This window comes from Phycodurus eques, chromosome 6 (genome assembly GCF_024500275.1).
Source record: "Phycodurus eques isolate BA_2022a chromosome 6, UOR_Pequ_1.1, whole genome shotgun sequence".
In the NCBI taxonomy this organism is placed as follows: Eukaryota; Metazoa; Chordata; class Actinopteri; order Syngnathiformes; family Syngnathidae; genus Phycodurus; species Phycodurus eques.
The window spans coordinates 24900269-24924803 of record NC_084530.1 but is presented as its reverse complement, the minus strand read 5'-3'; the positions used below and the strand labels follow the sequence as shown (position 1 = coordinate 24924803).

General features: G+C 40.1%; 1 protein-coding gene across 3 annotated transcripts in view; it reads left to right on the top strand.

The window, feature by feature from the left end:
* The window catches only part of npnta (nephronectin a), a 53206-nt gene continuing 28671 nt past the window's right edge, over positions 1-24535 (top strand). For all 3 annotated transcript variants that reach the window (XM_061680107.1, XM_061680106.1, XM_061680105.1), the window contains exons 1-3: positions 1-283; positions 9100-9200; positions 21135-21227. In XM_061680107.1, coding sequence (XP_061536091.1) covers positions 210-283; positions 9100-9200; positions 21135-21227 — 268 coding nt within the window. In that variant the 5' untranslated portion in view covers positions 1-209. The remainder of the gene's footprint in view (positions 284-9099; positions 9201-21134; positions 21228-24535) is intronic.

The following is a 24535-nucleotide window of genomic DNA, read 5'->3' as shown; positions in this document are numbered from 1 at the left end:
GAGAGGCACGCACGCACGCACGCACACACAGAAACAGACTGCGAGAGAAAGGAGGCGCAGCCTGTGCGCTCGTTCTTTCTCCCCGCTCCACACACTTTGATATATCGCACATGAACACACAAGGCGTGTGGTTGTTAGCGCAACACCGAAGAAGAAGACGCGTCGGTTTGGTCTTCTCGTGGACGGACTAGCGAGCGGGACGAGGCGTCATGGACTCCTGGATGAAGTTCATCTTCATGGTCGCCACCTTCTGCTGTGGAACGCGAGCCGAGTTTGACGGCAGGTAGGTGCACACGTTTCGGATCTAATCCCGTACAATTGGTTTGTTGGGTTTCTCCTTTGCGTGAATGTTCATATCACATCCGTTTGGATGTGATATGATCGGTCTCCGAACAAGTTGCGTTAGTGACCGAACGCACCTGAATGCATCTTTTTTAGTCAACTAAGTTGAATGTTGAAAGTGAAAATGCATCCACCACTGTATATATATATATTTTTTAATCATAAGGTTTTTTTTACGACATTATACAATAAAAAGTATTGTCTCATAGGAACTAGAAACTACAAATGATCATAGAAATATTGCATCTGAACGTATCATTTTGTTCACTAAGTTAACATGCATTTCTGGTTATGGGTAATTAGAAATGCGTATCTTTGTAATCATAATGTAATGTATTCTAAAACATAAGACGCAAGACGCTTTTTTTAACTTCTGAATTAAAAAATGATCATAGAAATATTGGTCCTAAAAAAATGCATCATTTATAACCATTTTGTTGCTCACACATGCATTTGGATCTACCTATTCACCATGTATTTCATACACACACACACACGTATCATAATACAGTGGTTTTGTCCAATTTTTATACTGCTGCTATTATTAATATACTACAAAAATGCTTTTTGAACTTCTGAACTAATATTCGTCTTAAAAATATTGCACCTCAATGTATAGTTGATTTATCTACAACCAGGTTGTCTCTTACCTGCCATTGGAGTTTTAAAAATCATAATACACTTGTTTTCTACAATATAAAACTTCTATTTGGACTATATTATAAGATACCATTTAGTCCTAAAGTCTGAACTAATAATGATGATAATTATGGAACTATTGCACCTATCATTTTTGTTGCATTTTGATATAAAGGCAAGTAAAAATTTATCCACTGCATCTAACCGGACACTGGATTGTTTGGATTAAAAAAAAAAAAATTATTATGCTTCCATTTTTTTTACAGGAAGAACTAAGTTCGGAGGTTCTGTCCAATGAAGTCTCTGTTTTGTTTTATGCCAAAAACTCAAAAGATTTTTCATCATTTTGTGGCTGATTATTATACTGTATGGAACAAATGAAACAGCCCACATGCGTCAACCCCAAGCAGTGATAGCACAAAAGTAAGCATCCAGCCGTCCATTTTCTGTGCAACCTTTCCTCATTAGAGACGGGTGTGCTGGAGCCTATCCCAGCTGACTTTGGGTGAGAGGTGGGATACACCCTGAACTGGTCGTAGGGCTAGGACACATACAGAGTCTTTGATGAATTGAACATGCATGTCTTTGAAATGTGGGAGGAAGCAGGAGAAAACCCAAGCAGGCACGGGGAGAACATGGAAACTCCACACAGGGAGATTCAAACTCAGAACCTCTCGACTGTGAGGCAAACAAACTAACGACCATGCAGCCGGAAGTAAATGTTACATAAATAATACAAATATAAAATTTAAGGTGCAACGATTAAAAGACAACAAATCGATTGTTACATTAATTGATAACTTTTTCGATCGATCATTGGAAAACGTACCACGTAAAATTGTCCAAATCATCTGAATTTCATCCTCTCAACAGTAAATATTAATAATTATGTTTATTATTATAATACTCAAGCAGTAGATATTAACAATTACATTTATTGTTAAAACAAAGCTGACTTATCTTTGTGTGTCATCAAAATACCACATTTGCTTTTACATTGGAAAACAATTATCAACATTTTTGCCTAATTTTTTACGTTACGGACCAAACCAGTAACTTAAGTGACTTAATTATCAATTTATGCATTTTCTGCACTGTTTTTGAATAAAGGGTTAGGTCTCTGATCAACTGTTCCTGTCGCAGCAGGACGCGTTTTAAAATGATAAATCAAATTAAATTGGAGGCATAAGATGGGCCAGAAAAGGATGGTTTTTCAAAAGATAATTTTTCATACAGACAGTTTTAACATCTATCCAGTTTCTGAGCCGCTTGTCCTCACTAGGGTCGTGGGCGTGCTGGAGCTTATCCCAGCTATCATCGGGCAGGAGGCGGGGTACACCCGGAACTGGTTGCCAGCCACTCGCAGGGCACATACAAACAAACAACCATTCGCACTCACATGCACACCTACGGGCAATTTAGAGTTGTTAATGAACCTACCATGCATGTTTTTGGGATGTGGGAGGAAACCGGAGTGCCAGGAGAAAACCCACGCAGGCACGGGAAGAACATGCAAACTCCACACAGGCGGGGCTGGGGATTGAACCCGGGTCCTCAGAACTGTGAGGCAGATGCTCTCACCAATGGTCACCGTTCCGCCAGTTTTAACGGTCGACGAAAAAGTGTTTTGTGTTTTCAACTGCAAACCCCACCTTTAATGCTAACAATGCAAAACACCATTGACAGGCTAACTAAACTAGCATTAATGTTGCAGTGTTATGCAATGGATATTTGAACACAAATGGTGCAGCAACACATGCAGATGGATAATCTAACAGTCCTCACAGGCGTATATTCATCATCCTATGTGATTTATTACTATTTTTATTTATTATTATTGTTAAACGCTTCTTCATGTGTACACGTATGCATTTATTACGTTCCATGATGGCCCATGTGCACACACCAGAAGGAGCAGCATGTTTTTTTTTTTTTTTTAGTACAATACTGTACAGTGCTATTTTTCTTATAAAAAAAAAAAAAAAAAAAAAAAAAAAACTCATTACACTTTTTGTCAATCATTTGAATGGAGGAAGATTATTTGAGATACAAGTGTTTTGATTTACGAGCGTTACTTGTAAGTAAAGGCACCACTAAAGTAGGAAAGAAAAAGAGGCCTGATTCTGATCTGAATGAACTGGATCTGAATTATTGTCATTTGAACCGTGGCGTGCAAATCCCTCCTAAGTGTTACTGGGGAGGATTGTGGACCTCCAGAATTTACGGATGAAAGCGCAACAAGAGTGTAAATTGTAACCCAATGGGGTTATATATATATAATGACATATTTGCTACATGGATAAAGGAGATTTGCTTTTTTTTAGACCCGTGCCAATATCTCTTTAATTATTACTATTAATATTATTAATAATAACACACACATAACAAATTAAAATGTGACTGGTATTTTTTCCCATACACAGTATGTCTCCGAATGCAAGGTGTCTCATGCGGACGCAACAACAACAATCTGGCGCCGACGCCGTCGTTCATGTTCAGACACGAAGCGTTATCACGCAAGTATGGAAGACGCTGCGCTGCATCCCAAAGAATGCGTTCGACCGAGATCTCCATCTGCCTCTCCATAGCTCCAGTGATGGATGATGTTTGTTAGTTGTTGATGTTTGTTGTTCATGATATCAAAAAATGAGACCAAAATAAATAATAAAAAAAAAAATTTCCACCATAAAAATATCCTTTGGATATGGATATATTTAAATACATCCCATTGGGTCGTCACAGGGCTTTTACAGGGGGCAACACCGAGGCGCTCTAAAGCGGCTACGATAGCGTGTGAACAGGGTCTTCACGCTGGCCATCCCAACTGATATTTTTTATTTTATTTTATTGTTGTCCCTCGCTCTTCTGCCTTTTCTCCGTGACGTACAGGCACTCATGGCCGACGACGAGGCGCTCTAAAGCGGCCACGCCAGCGGACTATCTCAAGGCAACGTATTTTTAGGGTGTAGGCATCGCTAGCTAGGTAATTTCACATTGCAATCGTGCTGGATAACCGCTGAAGGTGCGCAAGTTCTTATATACGGGGGAGGGGCGACTCATACCGGGGTCAAGGTGCATCACTGGGCCCTGTTTTAGCCACGCCCCAAAAATCTGGAAAACCAAAATGGTAAAAAACACTAACATTATACTGTACCTCCACAATTGAGCACGTTGTCAGCAATATCTTCAAACGTGTAATGTATTAAGAAACATATGTCTGAATTCACTTTAGTGTTTTTAAAGTGTCTTAAGCAACAATTGTTGCAAGTCACTGGATAGAGTTGTATGTTTAGTAGAAGTATTAGTATAGTAAGTAGGATAATAAATAAACCCCCACATACAGACATTTAAGAGTTTACTGCTGTGCCTGTTTGAATTCTTGCTAACCAAAACAGCAGCACCTATTGAGGCATGTAAACAGTCTCTCAGTTTAATTAATAGGTAGGTTTTTAAATGTATGTTGTAAATGAGTTTCTTGTGTAGTTTGTCTTTAACGAGGTTTAGCGTTCCAGTAGATTCTTACTAGTGGTCGCGTCACAATGTTGTGTCCTGCTCTTCACTTGACATTCTCATGGAAATTTTCCAAAAGCAGGCTGTTAGACGGTGAAGCAGTACGTCTCTTTGAAGTTATTTTTGAACGCCCAGTTCCGAGTATCATTTAACAAATGTATGTTTGTGGCTCATGTTTAGTACAAGTGGGACAGCAGCCGCTGTGTTAGTCAGAAGACCTTGTGTACTGCATTCCGTGCGTCTGCTCTGTACAACTTCTCTTTTTATGCCAGAAAGGAACACTCTGTGTTTCCCCGTGTTTATTACAGTTGCCTTACCCCCATCTGCAGTTGAGTAAATAAATACAATACATTATCACTGCTCCGTCATCGTCGGCTTATTTTCACCCAAGACTTATTAAAAATGAAAATGTATGTGGAAGCGAGGGAACAGAGTGGAACACATTCTAATTAATTTCCGTCCGTCATATTGTTTACGACACATCATCTGTAATCACCATGGCGACCGGCGGCGTAATAACACTGAAGGATTTCTTGCATTGGCCACGGTGCGCGCATGTAATGATCATTTATGTACGCCGCCATATTGTACGTTATTAACGCCGCGGCTGACTGAGCGGTCTGTCGGCGTGCTCATAATTTGCCCTTTTTTACGGCTCATGTCTGATATGAATTCATTGAGACTACATTCCCCCTCCTGTGTGTGTGTGTGTGTGTTATTACTTGCTCTCCCTCGCTTATTGCCTTTTGGAGAGCGCTCCTAACAGGCTTATCCTCGTGGCCCTGAAAGGTCCTTCACGGCCCACATCATTTTGCTCTGGCACATGCACCTACACACATGCACAAAAAAAAAAAAAAGGCCGCCGCTTTTCATTCCACCCCGGGCAGTGGTGACAGCTGATTTCCTGTCTCGTTGTTTTGCCGTGCAACAACTCTACACCAATAAGACGACGACCCCCGCCGGGTAATGCTGTTGTCGATATACGGCACGTTTGGGCTTTCCGAGGTGGAGTATAATTATGCAAAAAGGAACTATTAGAACCTGTATGTGTGGCTTGAGAGGCAGCGTGACGCTCCAAAAAGTTTTAGCACTGAAAGTTAGAGACAAACAACTATTCACAGTTATTCACACCTATAGACAATTTACATTCTTCGATTTTTGTCGAGAGAAGTGAGGTATAGCCTTGGGGTTGAACCGACTAGTCGATGCGTCGACTTTACCACCGTGCAATGACAAATGAGCTTGAAATCGACTCGAATGATGCGTTTTGGCACCAACACGGACGCCTCTCACAAAGCAAACTAGCAGCGGTGAACTATTTTATCTAAAATGACACCAGGAGCATGGTCACTTGCAAAATATTCAAGTGTCTTGCCCCATCTAGGGATGTCCAAGATATAACATGAAGGCAGGGTCCCCAACTCCTTCAAGTCCCAAGCAGCCACTGAAACACTTACAGTATCTTTGTGGCCCTGTGGACCCTTCGGTGATGGCATCGCCAAATGCACCTGTGTTGTGAATCCTTTTATATGCTTATGTTATTTGAGGGTCCCCATCAAATGCTGTTTTTGTCTTGTTTTTTCCCCCCTCTTTTTACTTGTTGGTTGTTCCTATTCTTTTTTGTTGACATAATTGTGAATATGACTGCAGTGACAATGTAATTTCACTCACGGGCTGAGTGAAGTATCTATCTAGCAAGCTAGCTATCTACTTAGCTGAATTCTCAAGAGAATTGCAAGGGAGTATTTGAGAAGTGTTTGTCATTAAAGAGGTCGTACCATCGAAGCCCCACCACTTCCTCTCCCCACCGCCGTCACTTTTCATCCTTCAGGTTTTTTTTGCTCCCAAGCGACGTGATTGGCAGCTGGGGAGACTGGGGGGCTCTCATTAGCAATTCATCATGTCGCCATAAAGAAACTTGCAGGCGTCCTGAATGCTGAGTGACAGTCGCACTTGGCTGCGCGCCACAAACAAAGTGGCTTTTGTCTTCCGGAGCTATATAAAGACGACCTGGTGGTGGATTAGTGTTTGCCCACTAAGGGCTAAGTGACAAGCGGTACCCTTTTGCATCTTGCAATGGAACATCAAAAACTAAATTAACGTCCCTAAAGTCAGAAATCAGCATGTCCTGCTATACTTCATTACAGTGAGCAAGTGTTGTGCTGTTTATTTGGGGCTGCTGGTATCGAATGATTTTTAGAATTGACTATGCTGTGGCTTATTACATCGATGAACATTTATTTTTGATTAAATTTGATTGCAAAACCTCTGAGGCTGCTTCAGTTCAACTACATGTAAATTACAGGTTATTCATACTACTACCGCAAATAACATAATACTGATTATTTTTTTCCATTAATTGATTATGATTCAGTTACTGGTAGGGTCCATCACGTCAGAAAATAAGGAAAAATTTTTATTTTTTATTTTTTATTTTTTTCCAACTAAAAGCAGATGTTTCCAAAGGTTTTATTTTGATTGAACACAGGTAATCCATCTGCTTTCATTGAGGACTACAAAAATCTAATTATTTAATGTCGAGTGGGTGAAACTAGAGGATTTGGACAATTTTAAGTTAAACAATGGCTCTAAACGATTACTTAATTATCAAAATAGTTGTCGGTTAATTTGATCAATAAGTTGTCAAGTAATCGATTAATTGTTGCACCTGTAATTTTGTCTGGCACCACTGACAAAACTGAGTTTGACGACATGCGTCTCTGCTCAATACATTACAGTATGGCTATTACCGTATTTTCATGACCATAAGGAGCTCTTAAAAGTCTTAAATTTTCTCCAAAATGGACGGGGCGCCTTATGTGTGCACCAAGTTCCAAAATCTGTAAATGTTGTGTGATTTTAATGAGCGCTCCGCTTGACTGACTGGGAGCATTTCCTGCCGACATGCTGCTTATATAGAGGAAGGCAGACGTGACTGCGTACAGCATGCGGACGTAAAGGGGGAAGGGTGCGTGTGACAGAGGACGCTAAAGACACGGATAAGGACCCCCGAAAATGGCACCTACGAAGAGACACGCTCACGAAGCACAGTTTAAACTGCAAACTATTAGTTACGCGGAGGAACATGGGAATCGAGCTGCCGCAGCCACGAGAGAATGCAAGTGGAGGAAGCAGGAAAACGAGCTTCGCCAAGTCAAGAAGACGAAGCTGAGTTTCCGCGGGAATAAAAAGAAAAACTAAACGCGGAAACAAGGCGAGGTGGCCCCAGTTGGAAGACCAACTCAAGCAATGGATTAATGAGCAAAGAACAGCCGGGAAAAGCGTCTCTACAATCACCATTCGACTGAGTGCAATAACTCGGAGCTTTCCATCATTCCGGGAGGCTTGATGAAGGAACTCCAACCGCTGGACATCGGTGTAAACAGGGCGTTCAAAGTGAAGTTGTGAGCGGCGTGGGAGCCATGGATGACAGATGGCGAACACAGCTTTACTAAGACTAGGAGGCAGCGCCGGGCGAGTTGCGCCACCATATGTAAATGGATTGTGGATGCTTGGGTTAACGTGTCTGGTTGCACTGTTGTTCGAGCTTTCGTGAAAGCCGGCATTATTCCTGAGGAGCCGCACGGCAACGAGACTTGACTCCGACAATGACGAGAGGGAACCTGGCGTGTCTGATGGAGAACTTGCCCAGCTGTTCATTTCGGATACTCCCAGTCAGCTTTAGAATAGATTTTAAAGTTCTGCTACGGGTCTATAAATCACTAAATGGTTTAGGTCCTGAATACATGAAAGAAATGCTAAACCCAGTAGGGCTCTGAGATCGACAGACTCAGGCCAAAGCAAACACGCTGAGACAGCATTTAGCTATTATGCCGCACACAAATTGAATAAGTTGCCAACAGAAGTGACGTCAGCCCCAAGTGTAAATGTTTTTAAGTCCAGCTTAAAAACTTTTTTCTCATTCTTTTTAGAGCGTTTTGACTTTTAAATGATATTTGTTGAGAATTCTCATTTTAAATGTTCAAAAGCTGTTTTTTTCTGTTTTTAACTGCTTTTAATCATGTAAAGCACGTTGAGTTACCTTGTGTATGAAATGCGCTATATAAATAAATTTGCTTTGCTTTTGCTTTGCTTTGCTTCTTTTTACAGCTACAGTATTTACAATACCCAGGTTACACTGGATTAATTTATTTGTCTTTTAAGGAAATCGACATAAAAAAAAACTAAACCTATTGGGGACTATCTGGCAGTGCAATTCCAACCCCCACATCTTTTATCAACATTTTAAGTTTAGATCAGCGGTAGTCACTCATCTTCTACCCCTCGGAAGTACTCTGGCGCCTATTGTTAACAAACATGATGAAAGGTTTTTTATAGGGGCCTCAACCTACAAAGATATTTTTCCCTTGTAATGTCTGGGGCTCCAGTTTCTCGCTCTGGGAAAGCGAAAACACGAAAAAGCATACAGCTGTAATGTTATCCTTTCGGTACATAATTGACATGTAAACTGACTCGCTCTGGTTCAAAAAGACAAACCCAAAGTACCGTGAGCATCTGCCTAATGGAATAAAAGCATGGACAAACCCCCACTGCCCCATCCACACATCTTAATTGGCGCCAAGCTCATCATGTGGCCTCGTTTTACAGGTGGCCACGGCAGATGGCGTCGTCCAACGGGCTGTGCCGCTATGGCGCCAGGGTGGACTGCTGCTGGGGATGGACACGCCGATCTTGGACTCACTGCCAGCGTGAGTGCCGCGATAATGCCTGCTGCTGCCATTGTTGGAGGAGGAGGAAGGGGTTGGGCTGGTGAGGTGTCAAGCTGGGTGGTAAAAAACAAAAACAAACAAATGGATAATATGAATGAAACGTGAGGTGGCTTTAGCGTTAATACTGTCAATCAAAGGGCTTGGAGAGGCACAGGTACATGCTCAATGGTGTTTTTAAATGGAACAATTGCCGCTTTTCCACTGCAGGGTAACTATTGGCTGTGACCAGAGGTGGCAAACGTACCCTGACGTACAGATAATTACAAAAAGAAAAAGAGTGGTAAAAGCAATAGTCGTGATTCCACTCCTGTGTTTAAGTAAAAATTATGTACAACATAGCGAACCCCTGCATTGTCGCGGTTCAGAATATGTTAATGATTTTTTTGAGGGGTAAATTATTCGCTGAAAAACTCACCAACAGTATTTGTTTTTTTGTGCACTGGCCAAAGCCATGTCTAATATTAAAATATTACTTTGGCGCCATACAGTGGCATCTTGTTGCCAAGTAACTGTGTTGAACTGAGGGGAGGAGCTAGCCAGGGCATAGACTTGCTGTCAATTTGTGGCATTTATAAGCAATTACAAACCTTTTTGCTATCTGATTTTCGCTATGCGCGGTAAAAAATTAATTTAAATTTTCCATTTTTTAATTAATTTTATTACCGCTTGTACTGAGAAGTAAAAACATTTTAAATCACGTCATATGTTGTTATTCAAGATCCAGTAATACAAAAATTCTGCATTAGATAATAACTGAAAAAAATGCCTTATTTGTATGTGTGTGCGTGTTTTTTTGTTGCTGGTTTTCTTTTCTTTTTTTTTTTTTTTTAAGATAAGACAGAATTTTTGAGCGCTAGAAGAGGGTGGGGTTTATACACTGGCACAAATCATTCTTGTAACTGACAACATCAAACAATTCTCTTGAATAAGGCCATAGATTTGGAATATCTTGGCTCTCTGAATCTGTCGTTGTCGTTAATGCTGCCTGGTTTATGTTCCTTCATGGCGCTGCTATCAATGTTTTTTTTTATAAGAGCACAAGATGACAATCAATCAATCACTCAATCAAGGTAGTAACTGCAATTGACACTACCTCTCTATTTAGATCTTTTCTGAGGTTGGAAAAAGTAGCGTGCCTATTTTTACAAAAAAAGGACTAGGAATTAAATGTAGGGAGTAATCGTGAAAAATCGTCAGCAAAATGAATCTTCAACTAAACTACAGATACCTAAAAATCTGCTTACGTACCGTAGCAAAGTATTTGTACTTGTTACTTCCCACCACTGACTGTTGCATAACCCTGAAAGCTACACCGCTAGAAACGACCAAAATAAGCACACACTCTAACGTTGGCCATCCCTGTCACTGCGGTATTATAATTCGCAGTTTCTGCTTTCCTGCAGCGACTGCAGTCTCCTCGCGAATTAACTTGAGCCCCTTATCCTCAATTGTTGTTTGTTCCCTCGGTATAATTCTGAAGTGGAAAAGCGGCATTACTGAGTAAATTCCAGTTTCTCCACCAATGGTAAGGTTAGAAATTGCACACTTAAAATATCCTTTGAAATCCGTTACAAACATTCACTAGTGAAATCAAATTCTAGCTAGCGAGCAGACGCACATTTTGGCGACCGGTTGTTGATAGTCAGAAATCAGTCATTCGAGGCTCAAAGGCAACTGAATAGAATTACAATTTAGGGTCCGATTGTGCTAAGGACATTTAGCCTGAAATGGCACAATTTGGATTATCAGACATGTTTATTCATACATGTTATTGTCACAAATATTACTGCCCTGTATTAAATGTAAAATACATACAAGGGGGAGAAAAATTATGGACTGTAGAACATGCATATGGTAGGTTGCTAGCATTGTTTTGGTGGGGTTGAAGCTTAGGCAAGACTGGGGTAACACCAGTTAGCCTGCAACATCAACAACAGTCCATAATGTCGCCATTAATGCCTGAAAGTGGCACACACACACTGCAGTATTCACCTGTGCTCTCTGAAGGATCTAGATAGTGTATCCTTCCGTAGTTTGACGATTCTAGCGCTAATATGCTAACATGCTAATGAAGACTGTATGGTGTTGCTGCTTGGCGTGTACGGTGCTCTGCTCAACCTATAAGCCTTCTTTACTGCAGGAAATGAACAACATGAATGAATTGTTTGTCTTAGTTGCTTAGCAAAGTAGCTTCACTTAGCATAGCTAGAGGTAAAAGGTCTAAATGTGGTGGAAAAAATGTTCACTTCCTGTGGTGGGGAAAGGCTTACAGGGTTCATAGCGCTGCATGTTTTTTTTTTTTTTTTTTTTTTTTTTTAAATCCATTCCATTATTTTTATGTTGATTGAATTTAATTTTGTGTACATGGGGAAAGATTTGACACACTGCTGTTTGTGGTCAAAAGCTGGTCTCGTTGATGAATTTGTGGCGGTGGGCCGTCCTCTGGCTTGAAGAAAAGAGTGAACTCACCCTGGCCCCGTTCAGTTTTACATTCTTTTGGTCTTTCTTTTTCGTCCAGATTTAATTTATGGTCCTTCCAAGACAAATCTGCCTTTTTAATCCTCACCCTGCACCCAAAACAAAGCATGATGTCCCCTTTCTTCACACTTGGCATAGAACAGCTCTTCCTCGTGAGAATTTAGTTAGAAATGTCTCCAAAATAAACAAACAACCTATTAGTTTGTGCGTTGTTCTTGTTGTATCATCATTTCTCATGAGAAGGTGTTGCTAAAAAGTATGCTACTATAATTATTCATTATCCTTACATCTGCCCAAAGGAATAGATATACTTTATGAGATTATTAAGGAATTAACAAAGCACTCCTCAGGATGACCAGTAAAACAGCAGTGTGTGACTCTCCATGCTGTTCCGGAGTCGCATGTGTTCCTTATTGCTCTCGTCCATCAACAGAGTTCAGTGGGAGGCTACAGTCAGTATATTTTTTTTCTGCACTACAACAGTGATTCCCAACCACTAAGAGATCAAGCCTGCCGTGGGGAATGATCCAATTTCATTTACTTGGTCAGAAAATGTGTATTTATTTATTACAAATAATGCATCTTTGTTTATCCATCTATGCCAGCGGCATATAGTGACAAGCAGGAATGTTACGTGCTATCCACACTTGATCATTATTTCAGTATACAGTGAACCCCCATTCAACGAGGGGAATATGTTCCAGACTCACTCGCAATTGGTGAAAATCAGCGATATAGAGAAACTGTATTAACATTTTTCTTTTAATACATTTAGACTTACATTTTAAACACATTGTCAACATATTTGAGCACACACACGAAATTAAAGCAAAGATATACAAAAAATACTGTACGTATTGTAGTATTTATGCGTATGATATGTGCCTTTAAGAGGCGGGGCCTGGTGCGGTGGCGTTTAACGTCACAGGTTCAGTGCTGAGTGTTTGGGCGTGAGCTCCTGTGTGAGTGTGCACAATGTGTTTGTGGTTTACTGTTCTCAAGGCGTTCAATAAAAGGCTAAACAGTGCACTGGGGACAGTGGCTCTCTATTCTCACATGCAAAGGCATTACAGTAAGTATATTGCAAAAAAATAAAAAATACAATCGCTATGAACAGCAGATGCAATATAGCGAGGATTTTCATGACAGGCAAATACAACACAAAAAATCTTGGGTATAGTGGGAGGAACAATAAACCACACTACTCTTTGATCTTGTTTCAATTTACTCACAAAAGTATGTACTGTATGTATGTAAAATCCAAGCCTGTTAACACAAAGCTATTATTTTGTTGTATGTATAGCTTTGGATGGATGGATATACAGGTTTATTGTACCTTCTGTCATTGAGTGGAAGAGCATTGAATTGTTCTGCTTGTCATACTGGCATAGATATACATTTTTTGTATTTAAAAAAAATAAGTGAAATTGGATAATTTCCCACGGCACACTTGATGATCTCAGTGGTTGGACATCATTGCTTTAATTTGTACGCCGCATCACAAAGTTTGACAGAAATCCTGCGAACTAATTAACGAACAAAAGGCAATCAAGACCTGTTGGTTCAATAAATGTAACTTTTTTTTTTTTTTTTTAGTAAAACAACTTTTTAAATTTGTTGTTTTTGTGTAACTGAAATATGATGTTTTGTTAGTGTGGACATGGCCTGACATCCATTCACTTCAGACATGTATCAGTATTCCTTGGAAGTCCAAGAAAGAGGAAAGAAAAGGAGAGCACTAATCACAGCAGTGCGTACATGACAAGCTGCTGCCGAACTCCACCTCTGATGACGAGCTAGTCTGTTCATGCAACTCCTCTACCAGGATAAAATGGATCACCTTTTTTTCATTTCTATAAACTAAAAAGAAGGCAGGAGAGAAGAGTACAAACAAAAGAAAGTGAAGGGAAGGAAGCCCGAGGTGTAAGATTTAGAGGTTTAGCGCACAAGAGACGGAGGAAGACGAGCTACCGAAATCCTTTGGCAAGCTTGAGCTTCATGTTTAATGTTCAGACGCTCCGGAAGCCGCGCTTGGAGCTTCTTATTCCAACCAGCTGCTGTCTGGATTATTTGACCGCAACGGAACGTTTTGAATGAAACTTTAGAGGAAATCGTCCAAAGATTAGCACAGCGGAAGCTCTGATGTCCAGCTTAATCAACGCCTTCAGATTTGTTGGGATTCAGAAATCATTTTCCTTTTGAGAAATAATGGAAATAATCTGTTCCAGATAAAAACTTTTAACTGTATAGATATTTTTTAAGTTGCATTTCAGCCTTTTTAACTGTCACACGTATAAAAAAAATGAGTAAACTACTGTAGTACTACATTAGCTTTAAGGGCATTGTGTTGGAAAAATGATGAGCGTGTCTGCCTTACAGTTCTGAAGTTCTGGGTTTGAATCTGTGTTTAGGTTTTCTCAGAGTACCCCGGCATTCTCCCGTGTTTCAAAAACATGAGTGTTAGTTTAATTAAAGACCCTAAATCAAAGATGTCAAACTCAAGGCCCGGGGGCCAGATCCGGCCCGCCACAGCAATTTAGGTGGCCAGCGAAAGCAAATCATGTGCGTCAACACCCGTGATTCTTTTTAAAATTTGTGCCAAAATTTCAAATTGTCATATGTAATAAATAATGTTGAGTATTTTTTGTTGTTGTTACCAAACCCCTTTTTACAGTAACTTTGACAATAGCTAAACAAACTATTATCCTCGACTTCTGATTAGTAGTTATCAATTTGTTGTGTATATGTAATAATATGATAAGGTGTAGAAACATTATATCGTTTTGCAGTCATACCAGGACCCTCTAAGGGAAACCATAACTACAGTGTGGCCCGCGACAAACATTAGTTACAGGTTCTTCTCTAAATTGTCCATAAGTGTGAATGTGAGTGGGTATGGTCATTTGTGGATATGTGCCCTGCGATCAGATGCCGAACAGTCTAGGGTTGACCCCACCTCTAGTCCATAGTCAGATGGGATTGGCTCCAGGTCCGCCACGGCCCTAATGAGGACAAGCGCTATGGAAAACGGATGGCTGGATAAGCATTAGGTAACCACTGGTAATATTAAAATGGAACTTTAATGACAAAGGCATAATGTGACGGTGACTCATGAAGCTGAATTTTGAATTAATTCAGTGATCATAGTCTAATAAAATTCTTATTGTCTCACAAGTATTAAAAGAAGCTAAGCACTATGAAACGTGAAAACAATAAAACCGTTAAAAGGAAATGCGTGCCACGGAAGGTTGATTTTGGAGGTGCGTATTATACTCGAGAGTTTATTAGACACGAGAAATTACGGTATGTTAATTTTATAATAAGTGACAGCACATATGGATACGCTGTAATCTTGTTTTTTTCTTGAGGCCCCATTGTTGCGGCTGGTTCTTCTTTTGGAATGTGTGTCCTGAAAAGGCCAAACACATGCAAGTTAATCATTTGATTTGTGGCTATAGATTTCTTTTTTATGAGGATGTTGGCCAAATACCAATTGTGCATTCCACTGAAGGGTTACATTATTTGCAATAAGCCAAACCATTTACCAACGGTCGCAACTTTTCTTATACCCCTGGTCACGTGATCCCTTTGTTGTCGGAGCAAAAATCAATTATCGGTCATTCTAACCGCGTCCTATCCATTAATGTCACTCCACTGTTGTGGTTACAGGAAAAGAACACTAGCAGGTCCAATATCAATATAGAGATGAATAATATTGACCCGTCTGTAATGGTGGTGTAACCACACGTAGGCGTATTAGAATGAGGTTAATTTTCGTCCCAGACAGGCCACATATTGGTTTCCTGGTGGGCTCCAAAGCTACTGGGACCAGGATTTTGTTTGACTGGCTTTGTTTGGACACACACAAAGATTGTGTTTCCACCCGGTCACTTGAGCTTTGAAAGCAGTGATTAGGAAAAATGAAGAAAAACCAACAATGGGGAAAGCGATACTGTTTTAGTTTCACTTAGTCGTGATGATCTGTGGACGGCCTTTTTATCGCTTCATTTTTCTCAGGTTCCACTTTAAAGTGTGTCCGCTGCTAGTAATGATAAACAGAACAAATGGGAATAGGGAGATCAGTGTTGGAATAAACCAGCACGTTTATATTTACTCTTGCGACCTTTCGAATGAATAAAATAGTCGTAGAGCCATCCCTGCCAATTAAACAGTTAAAATCAAATCTCTTTATGTACAAAAGTCATGATTTATCAATTAAGAAAAAATATAAGAAGGTGCATTGCCAAGTCTCAAGGGAGGTTATGAAATAAGAAGGCACACCAGAAGCTAAGGTACTGTAACGTAAAGCACCTGCAATATTAATGATGATGTAGTGTAAATGGGTCTGTACAAAGCAAAAAAAAAAACAACTACTTCATAAAAATGATGATGATAATTAAATCTGCGAGGGGTGATGAACGCACCCTCGCACCCCTTCTTTTCATGGCGAATCCTCAAAATGATCATCGAACCAACTAACGTTGTGCTCCACCCACGTTACATGGCGTTGCCATTTCACATCGTCTATCTGCTTCTGATTTCAGAGTACAAATCCTGGAATTCGGTCAAAATGGCTGCGTCAAACCACAATGGCCGACTTCCTGTTCAGTTTCATTGCTGGGTCCTGCAGACTTTTTCGTGTGCCCTTTTATGATAGAAATGTTCACCCAATTTCAGGTTAATCAGTGAAACTAGTATTGAGGTATCATTTTTTTCTCACTTTCCAGGGGGCTCGACTAAATGAATTTTGGTAGCAGTCGTGTTCTGGAACTCTCTGGAATCAGCGTTGTTGGCCAAGTATGCAACAAGACACAAGGAATTTTTCTGCGGTACTTGGAGCGATTCTAGTATCACAGCAAACAGCCACTATGACAAAATCTACTTTTAGGACATAAAAAAACACTAGTATGGAGAGTCATTGAGCAATGAAAGTGTACCACTAGTGTGGTGATACTGATATAACGGCAATTGTGCAAAGCATAATGCACGTGAAAATTTGTGAGTTTTCAGGAATGTTGAGGTCCCCCAAAAAGCTGGTTTGAAAGATTAAGATCATGAACAACAATTTCAAGAGGGCCTTTGCAGTGCGTGGTTAGGTCACTAACAAAAGGTGCGTGGTTAGGTCACTAACAAAAAGTAAAGCTCGACAAAGTTAATGTACATCAAGTTATGGTTAATTTTGTGAATAATGTAAATTTGTCCGTAAAGTTTTACAGAAGTCTGTGTTGTTTTTACATAACCATGCCAACGAACTAACACATGTGACTCCAGAACTTTAAGGTTATTTTTTTGTTTGCTTGGGGGGGGAGAGTCGCGTTTCCACTGAGCACAATAGTTCGGTTGACAAAGGTGCAGTTTAGACTGTTAAAAAGTAATTGTAATACTATTTATGCTAAGGCAAGTCTGTCCGCCTATCAATGCAATACAGCTTGTCTAGCTGCACCCTGTTGGTACTGTTCCATTCCAGTTAGTACTAGGGATGGGCATGATAGTCTATTAATTGTTGTAATTGTGAAACATTTGGTCAATTGAAAACAACTGAGGCACAACAGTCATCCACCTGGCTGCAACCTACTATTCATTTAATTTCAACTAGTTTGTCTTCTAAAGAACAACATGACATTCACGTAGTCCAAGCTATGGCATTACTTGTTGCCATAGCTGATTAAGAAATTTTAATCAAATGCCCATGCCTAGTTGATACCTCAAAGAAAGTGTGTTGAATGGTATGGCACAAATCATTTATTTGGATACCCAAGTTAACTGAACAGTTTGGTGGAATTGCGGCTTTAAAAAAAAAAGTCACTAAACCTCTCACATCACGTTCAATGCCTGCAACTGTGTTCTTGTCTGTCTGGCTGTTTGTCTTGCAGCTCCCTTCGCCTTAACTCGCAGGCTAGTCGGGATAAGATGCCAGCCCCAAGGTTAGCTCCACATGTTGCTTGGTCGTATGATGGCTGAGGGAAGTGGGGGTTGGGGGACACACGTCCTCTGAATCTTTATTTATAGATCCAAAGTCACCCCGATCACCTCGCCACTTAAACTCTTTAAACCCAACCGTAGTGGAAGTCCCAAAGTGTACTGGATGGCTTGACACTGAACTGTCCTGCACTATCAATGAAACACTTAAGTGGGGAATACATAATTTAGTACAATGCATTTCAAGTGAAACTGGAGTTGAAAACAAAATTCTGAAGGATCATCCCCATGGTTGCACACAACATTGTGAAGCAATCAGACCAAAGTACTGGAATGCGAATTGTGGCTAAAGAGAGTGTCTCAACAAAATGGAAGATCATTTTTAATACTGCACAGGGAACACATTTACAGCAAGTCTCCACACTTGTATCCATAGGAGAGACTGCTTGCATGCTTCAGTGCTGCTGTTCAGACTTTCAAATTTGGGCTACGTCACTGTAGAAACGAAACTTGGTGGTAAACCAAGAATCCCCTGTACATCTGTTGCTGATGCTTTGAGGATTCTGATTGGCAGTTGTCAATTTTATTTTTGTACATCATTTGTAAAAAAGCGTAGTTTTAAGTTTGCATACCGTTTGCCGATTGAATATCTTTTACCGCTGTTATTTTCCATCCATGCCTTTTCGATAGCGCTTGTCCTGACTTGGGTCGCGGGTGAGCTGGAGCCTATCCCAGCTGACTTTGGATGAGAGACAATCGCAGGGTACATACAGACAACCATTCACACTCACATTGACACATACACTATGGACGGTTTAGTCTTCAATTATTTTAACATGCATGTTTAGTGAATGTGGAAGGAAGCTGGAATACCCGGAGAAAACCCACACAAGCACGGAAAGGACATCCAAACGCCTAACATCAGGACTGTGAGGCAGACCTGTTAACCACGACTACACCGTGCTGCGCTGTTATTTACTGTCACCTAAAAATGGAAATGAAGGACTGATGATCTCCAAACCAAAAATAGCCCTTGTTCAGTCTGGTATTTCATTCCTGTATCGATCACACGCTCACTTAACCTAATCAGGATGTTACCATAGTTGTAAAAATAATGGCCAAACAGTCCTCCCCGCACCGCCCAGCACAGTGAAAGTGTGTCACCACTTGGATGTTGGTGTTAATGGAACGTCGGTCCTATGCGCTATCTTTGGCCTTCCAGCTGTTGAAGCAGCTGCTTTTTTTAAAGTCCCCGCCATGCTTGATCAACGCTGCCGGCCTCCCTGATCCCTCCGCCGGCTCCGACACTTATAAATACTCTCGGAGGCCCTGCCGATGGCCACCTCTGATCTGACTTAGCATTCCTCTGCGTTGAGCTAACTCAGTGGCAGAGGTTCCTTTCGTTTGACCTGCTAACAGAGTGCTTGGTTCCAGGTGACTTTCCAACAGCACCTTGATGGTCCACTGGACATTTCAAGCACATGAAGTGTTCATCAGTCTTTGTGTTTACGCAAAATCAATGACAAAATGAACCAATTGAACTTGCTAAGCCGCACCCCCCAAACGCAGACTTGCCAATCAACAGCTCTCATTTGTGTTTTTGTCCAATGCATGCGCCCCATACACGAATCTGCATAGTAACTGGCAAGGATAATTTAGCTGCTGGGTAATGAAGTGCCGCATCCTCTCATTACTGTTTTAATGGGAGCTCGTGCGCACTGGACATTTCACACCCAGTTTTTCGATTACAAGCTCAGCAAGTAGCTCCTCCCCTAGTCGTCATGGTTACCTAAGCCATGCTCACAATTGACATTGCAGTAGAGGGATGGTGGGGTGAGCAGTGTCTCATTTGCGTCTGAGTATTAAGAAAAGCGCTATACAAATCTGATTTATTAGTTATATGAGACAGGACCGCCACTTCAAAACAGGCTAATTTAAGCGAGGCTAGAAAAAAAGAGTAAAAGTGTACTGTAATTACTGTACTATTACTGAAATACTGTAAATAGTGTTTATTAAAATCATTCATTAAATTATTCAATTTATTATTATTAATTTTTTTTTCATGTAATAAAATATTCAAAATATACCTCCCTTAAATGACAATTATGCTTATATTATGTGCTTGGAGCACCCACAAAAGTGTTATTTGGAGGGTTTTTTATGTTGTTTGGTTTTTTTGTTTTTGTTTTTTCCCCAAAACTGATAAATTAAGAGTCTGGATAAAGCTAACTTCAGCTTGTGGAATCTGTCAAAAATCAGGCGCACATTTGTCTTCTCCAAGGTAAGTAAAGTACTCATTTTAACCATAAAATAATGTTGTGCTGTTCTTAGCGCATTAAGCAAAAATGCTATGCCACTAACTCAAGGTCTTGTTGCCATCTGTGGCGCTAGCAAGCTTAACCAGCTAAACTATCGGGGCTAGCTTCAAGCGTCTGGTTGCATATTTGTATAATTTTAGTAATAAGCAGAAAGCTCTTCAGCCTCAATGATGTCCTTTAGATTACCATCTTTTTTTTCTAAAAAATATTTTCACATTCCTTTTCAGACAAATAAAATTTCAAAATTAAGAGATGCATGCTTTTTATTGGACAGCAGCTATACTTATATATATATATATATATATATATATATATATATATAAATATATATATATATAATGTAACCTATAAAAACAAAAACATACCCTTTTTTATCATTGAACAAAACATACTGAAACAGAAAAATAATTAGCTGAGCATTCACGCTCTCCCACCACAGTTCTAATTAAGCCTCCTGAATAGAGTGTCTTTGGAAACGTAGCAGTTTAAACATCAGGAATCTAAGACTTACGTTTAAATAATAATAATAATTGATCGCTTCAGTCGGCATAATAATCAATTAATTGATCCTTAAGAATTAAATGTTTTTTTAATCACATCATGAAGCAATTGTATCAAATTAGAGTACACCACTTGCCTCCTGCAGCGGTGCTGTTGATTCAATCTCAGCTGGCGTGCTGTCGAAAGAAAAGCAACATGACGTCAACAATGGGCAGCATTATCCTGTACGATACGATACTGGTGTGGAAACAGGAGTTCAGAACATTCAGATATATTCTCCACTCCAGCTGCAAATAATACTTTAAAAAGCTAATTGGTTAATTAAAAGCGTGTGATTTTAGGTTGAAAATCCTCATTCATTTTGTTAAAAAAGACAAAACTTCAATGACTCGCTGAAAATGGAAGAGTCCATATTAAAGCACTTCATTATGCTGGATGGTCTCTTGCTTTTATGACAGGTGGTCTAATAAATTTAAGCACTGTACTGTATGCTCCTAACCTCTAAAGGTGTCAATAGAATTAAGCATTGTACCCTTAAATGTCCATCAAACCACTATAAACTAGTTTACAGGATTAAGTCTTGTCCTCCATAATTGCGCCGTACTGCTGTTTTACTGCTGTAAAGTGTCACGCTTTTAAAAGCCTGGGTGATGAAGCGGTATAATGAAACTCCTCTTCCGCTCTGAATTCCCCTCAGCGCTTTGCCAGTCGGGTTGCAAACACGGAGACTGCGTGGGGCCCAACAAGTGCAAATGTCACCCCGGATTCACGGGGAAGACCTGCAATCAAGGTGAGTGGGCTGAGCCCTGCATCATGTAAGACTCACTACAACCAAAGCAACTACATGGTTCAAGTGATGCAATTTGGATTATTTCTTTTTGTCCACCCCATGTAGCCCGGTTCTGGTAACACAATCAGTAAGGCCAATTTCTTTGTGTTTGATGAAGACTGAAGGGGTTTTATTTTGATAAAAAAGATGAATATGAGACAAGAGATCAACATTTCAGTTTATATTTCAAGGTGTTTCTATTTGGACCTGACACAACTTAAATAAGACTTTATATTCAGTTACAAATCCTTTGCTTGCAGCAACTGTGTCAAGCTTGTAACCAATTGACAACGTTTTCACCTGTCAATTTCAAGACTTATATCCTATAAAGCATTCATTTTATCTGCAAAAGAGGAGACTGAAGGAAGTAGCCACCAGAACAATTACTAAACTAATCTCTAAACTTAAACAAAATAAAGCATGAATTTTACCTGCAGCAGAGAATACTGACGGGAGTAACTCCAAAACAATTTAGATCTCCAGACATAAACCCAACAGAAGATGCATTTTGCCTGCTAAAGAAACAGACAGGAGTAACCACCAGAACAATTTTAATCTCCAAATTTAAACCCAATAGCGCATGCATTTTACCTGCCAAAGAGAAGACCGAGTGGAGTAATGACTACAACAATTTCAATCTCCAAACCTAACCCATAGAGAATGCATTTTATCTGCAGAAGACCCCCAAAACTATTTGAATCTCCAGACTTAAATCATATAGAGCATGTATTTTACCTTATAAGCAGACAAAACTATAGGGAGTAATCCTCCAAAACAACAGTCTCTAGACTTTAACCCTGTAAAGCATGCCTTTTACCAGGGGAAAAAAAACTCAAATGAAAGGAAGAGACCCCCAAAACAATTCAACATTCTCCAGAGTTAAACCCTGCGCCGCATGCATTTTCACCTGCTCGAGAGAGAGGAGACTGAATGGAGATACAGCCAAAACGTTCTCAATCTACAGACTTAAACCCAATGGAGCGTGCATTTTACCTGTTAAAAATGAGACTGAAGGGAGTTACCCCTAAAACATTAACAATCTCTAAACTTAGACCCTAGAGAGCATGCATTTTGTAGTCGGCCTTGACAATAACACACACTCCACATCATAGGAAAACCTCTCAAGATAACTTTTTAGAGACGACAACTGTGTCCTAGCTGAATTTGACCGGAAGAGAGCAAAAATGCCCAAGTTGGTCCTGACTATCACTTAATGCTGTCCTGGTAACGAATTCTGTCATCGTGGGTCTTAAAGTCCACAGCCTCAGTGTGGTAGTGTTTGCTCACTGAACGAAACTGTCTTTGTTTTTATCACAAAAGTGTGGCAAGGAAATGCTGATTGGATTCAAATGGAAATGAGTGTTTCCTCTTTCCCACCAAGATAAGATCTCAATCACTGATCCCTCATCTCAACCTTTTGTGCACTTTTTTCGCTCTCTCCTCACTGACATGTTGTAAGAAAGAAACTTGCTTCACGGAGGAATTTACGCCCTCAGACGGGAAAAGGTTAATGTGTGTCATTAAAAGCCAAGTTGGCTCGAGGGGGGGAGATGTTCAGCTCCTTTTCGGAATGTTCCCTGAGTCATTGTGCATGTCAGGCACATACAGTAGATGGCTCCCCATCCAGATGGCTCGTGCTAATCTAACCAAAAGGATCTCATGCCAGACCATCGATCCATCCATCTTTTATACCATTTATCATCATTAGGGTCGCAAGTGAGCTGGAGCCTATCACAGCAGACTTCGGGTGAAGGATGGGGTACACCCAGCCAATCACAGAGAAAAGCCACACACGCACAGGAAGAACATAAAGAGTTCAAACGCAAAGGCCATCAAGCTCCATATAGACAAAAATAGAGCCACGGCTACTAGCAGACTGCCTATCATAGCATTTATCTTTTGAACAGCACATTGTTACGGCTGTTTGTTTTGTACAGTTGCTCTATTAATAAAGTTGAGTTCAGTTTTACAATATTTCACTATTTCCGTAGCATTCTGTGTATGTACATTAAGAAAGCAATATAAATAATGCATATTGTACAGTATATAAAATATTTTTTATTTATTTCACACAGAATTTGGTGATAAATTATTTGAAGCAACAAAACAATTTATGGGCCACTTGGGCCTAAAGAAGCAGCTCTCCAAAAAGCCCAACTTCCAGTCACTACTTTGGTGAGGTTAGTGTTAAGTGATCAAGTCCGCAGATTCTACCAATGTTGGTCGCATTTAAGTGGGTCGACAGGATCTGGAGGATAGCAGCAATGAAAATCGATAACTGACTCTGTGCAATCAATATGACTTTTCTCTCCCTTTGAAGGGTTTGAATTAAGTGTTAATCTAAGTCAATGTAAATTATGGCTTAGTTTAAGAGATTGTAGTTTTTGTATACTCACCTGTTAGTAATTTTTATTCTTTTCATTTCAAAGCATAATATCATTTCAGTGTAATTTTATAATTATGTGAAATTTTGGGATTGTCTGTTTTTAAAATGAATAATTTTCTCGGAGCTGTCTGGTTTTGCAATTTAATGACATCAAAGACCTCTTTCAATAAAAGTTAGATTTTATCCAAATAAGCCTCTTAATTGCTTAATACATATTAACTTAGAATACTCCAATTTAAAATGATTAGCCTTAACCTGGAATGAATCAGGAATTAAAAAAAAAAAAAATGTCATTTTACTCACTTTACAAAAATTGGAATTGTCTGCTTTTTGCATTTGAACTCTTCACACGCGAACTCCACACAGAAAGGCCGGCGCCCAGACTCAAACGCCCTACCTTAGATCTTTGAGATCCACTGTGACGCTCAAGGCCAGACCGTTTAATCGGAATAACTCACTGAATCCACGTGCCATTTAATTTCTGGAGACAACCTCGGGTGTTTTGAGCCAGCACACAATATGGTAGGGGAGTGAATTATTCATGAGCCATAGATTAAACTGGCTCATTTACATGCATGCCTTCATTAAACATTGATTTGGGGTTTTCGATTGATGTGCGTCGCAGCCTGCGCGCCCCTTATCAACCCAAGCGCTGTAAGTCACCCAACAGCTGGCGCGTGCCAGTAAAGGAGGTCAAAATGTTTAAATCACATGATGATCTGAGAAATGAAACCGTAGCTAAGAGCCTTGATCAGTAAATGCAACTGAAACATGTCTGTAGTGCACCTGCATTAGTAAATGGACACGCATTCCTGTGCTTTAAGTGGGAGGTGAAGACAGACACATGACCCTGCAGGCGCTCTGACCAGTAACGCTGCTAAAC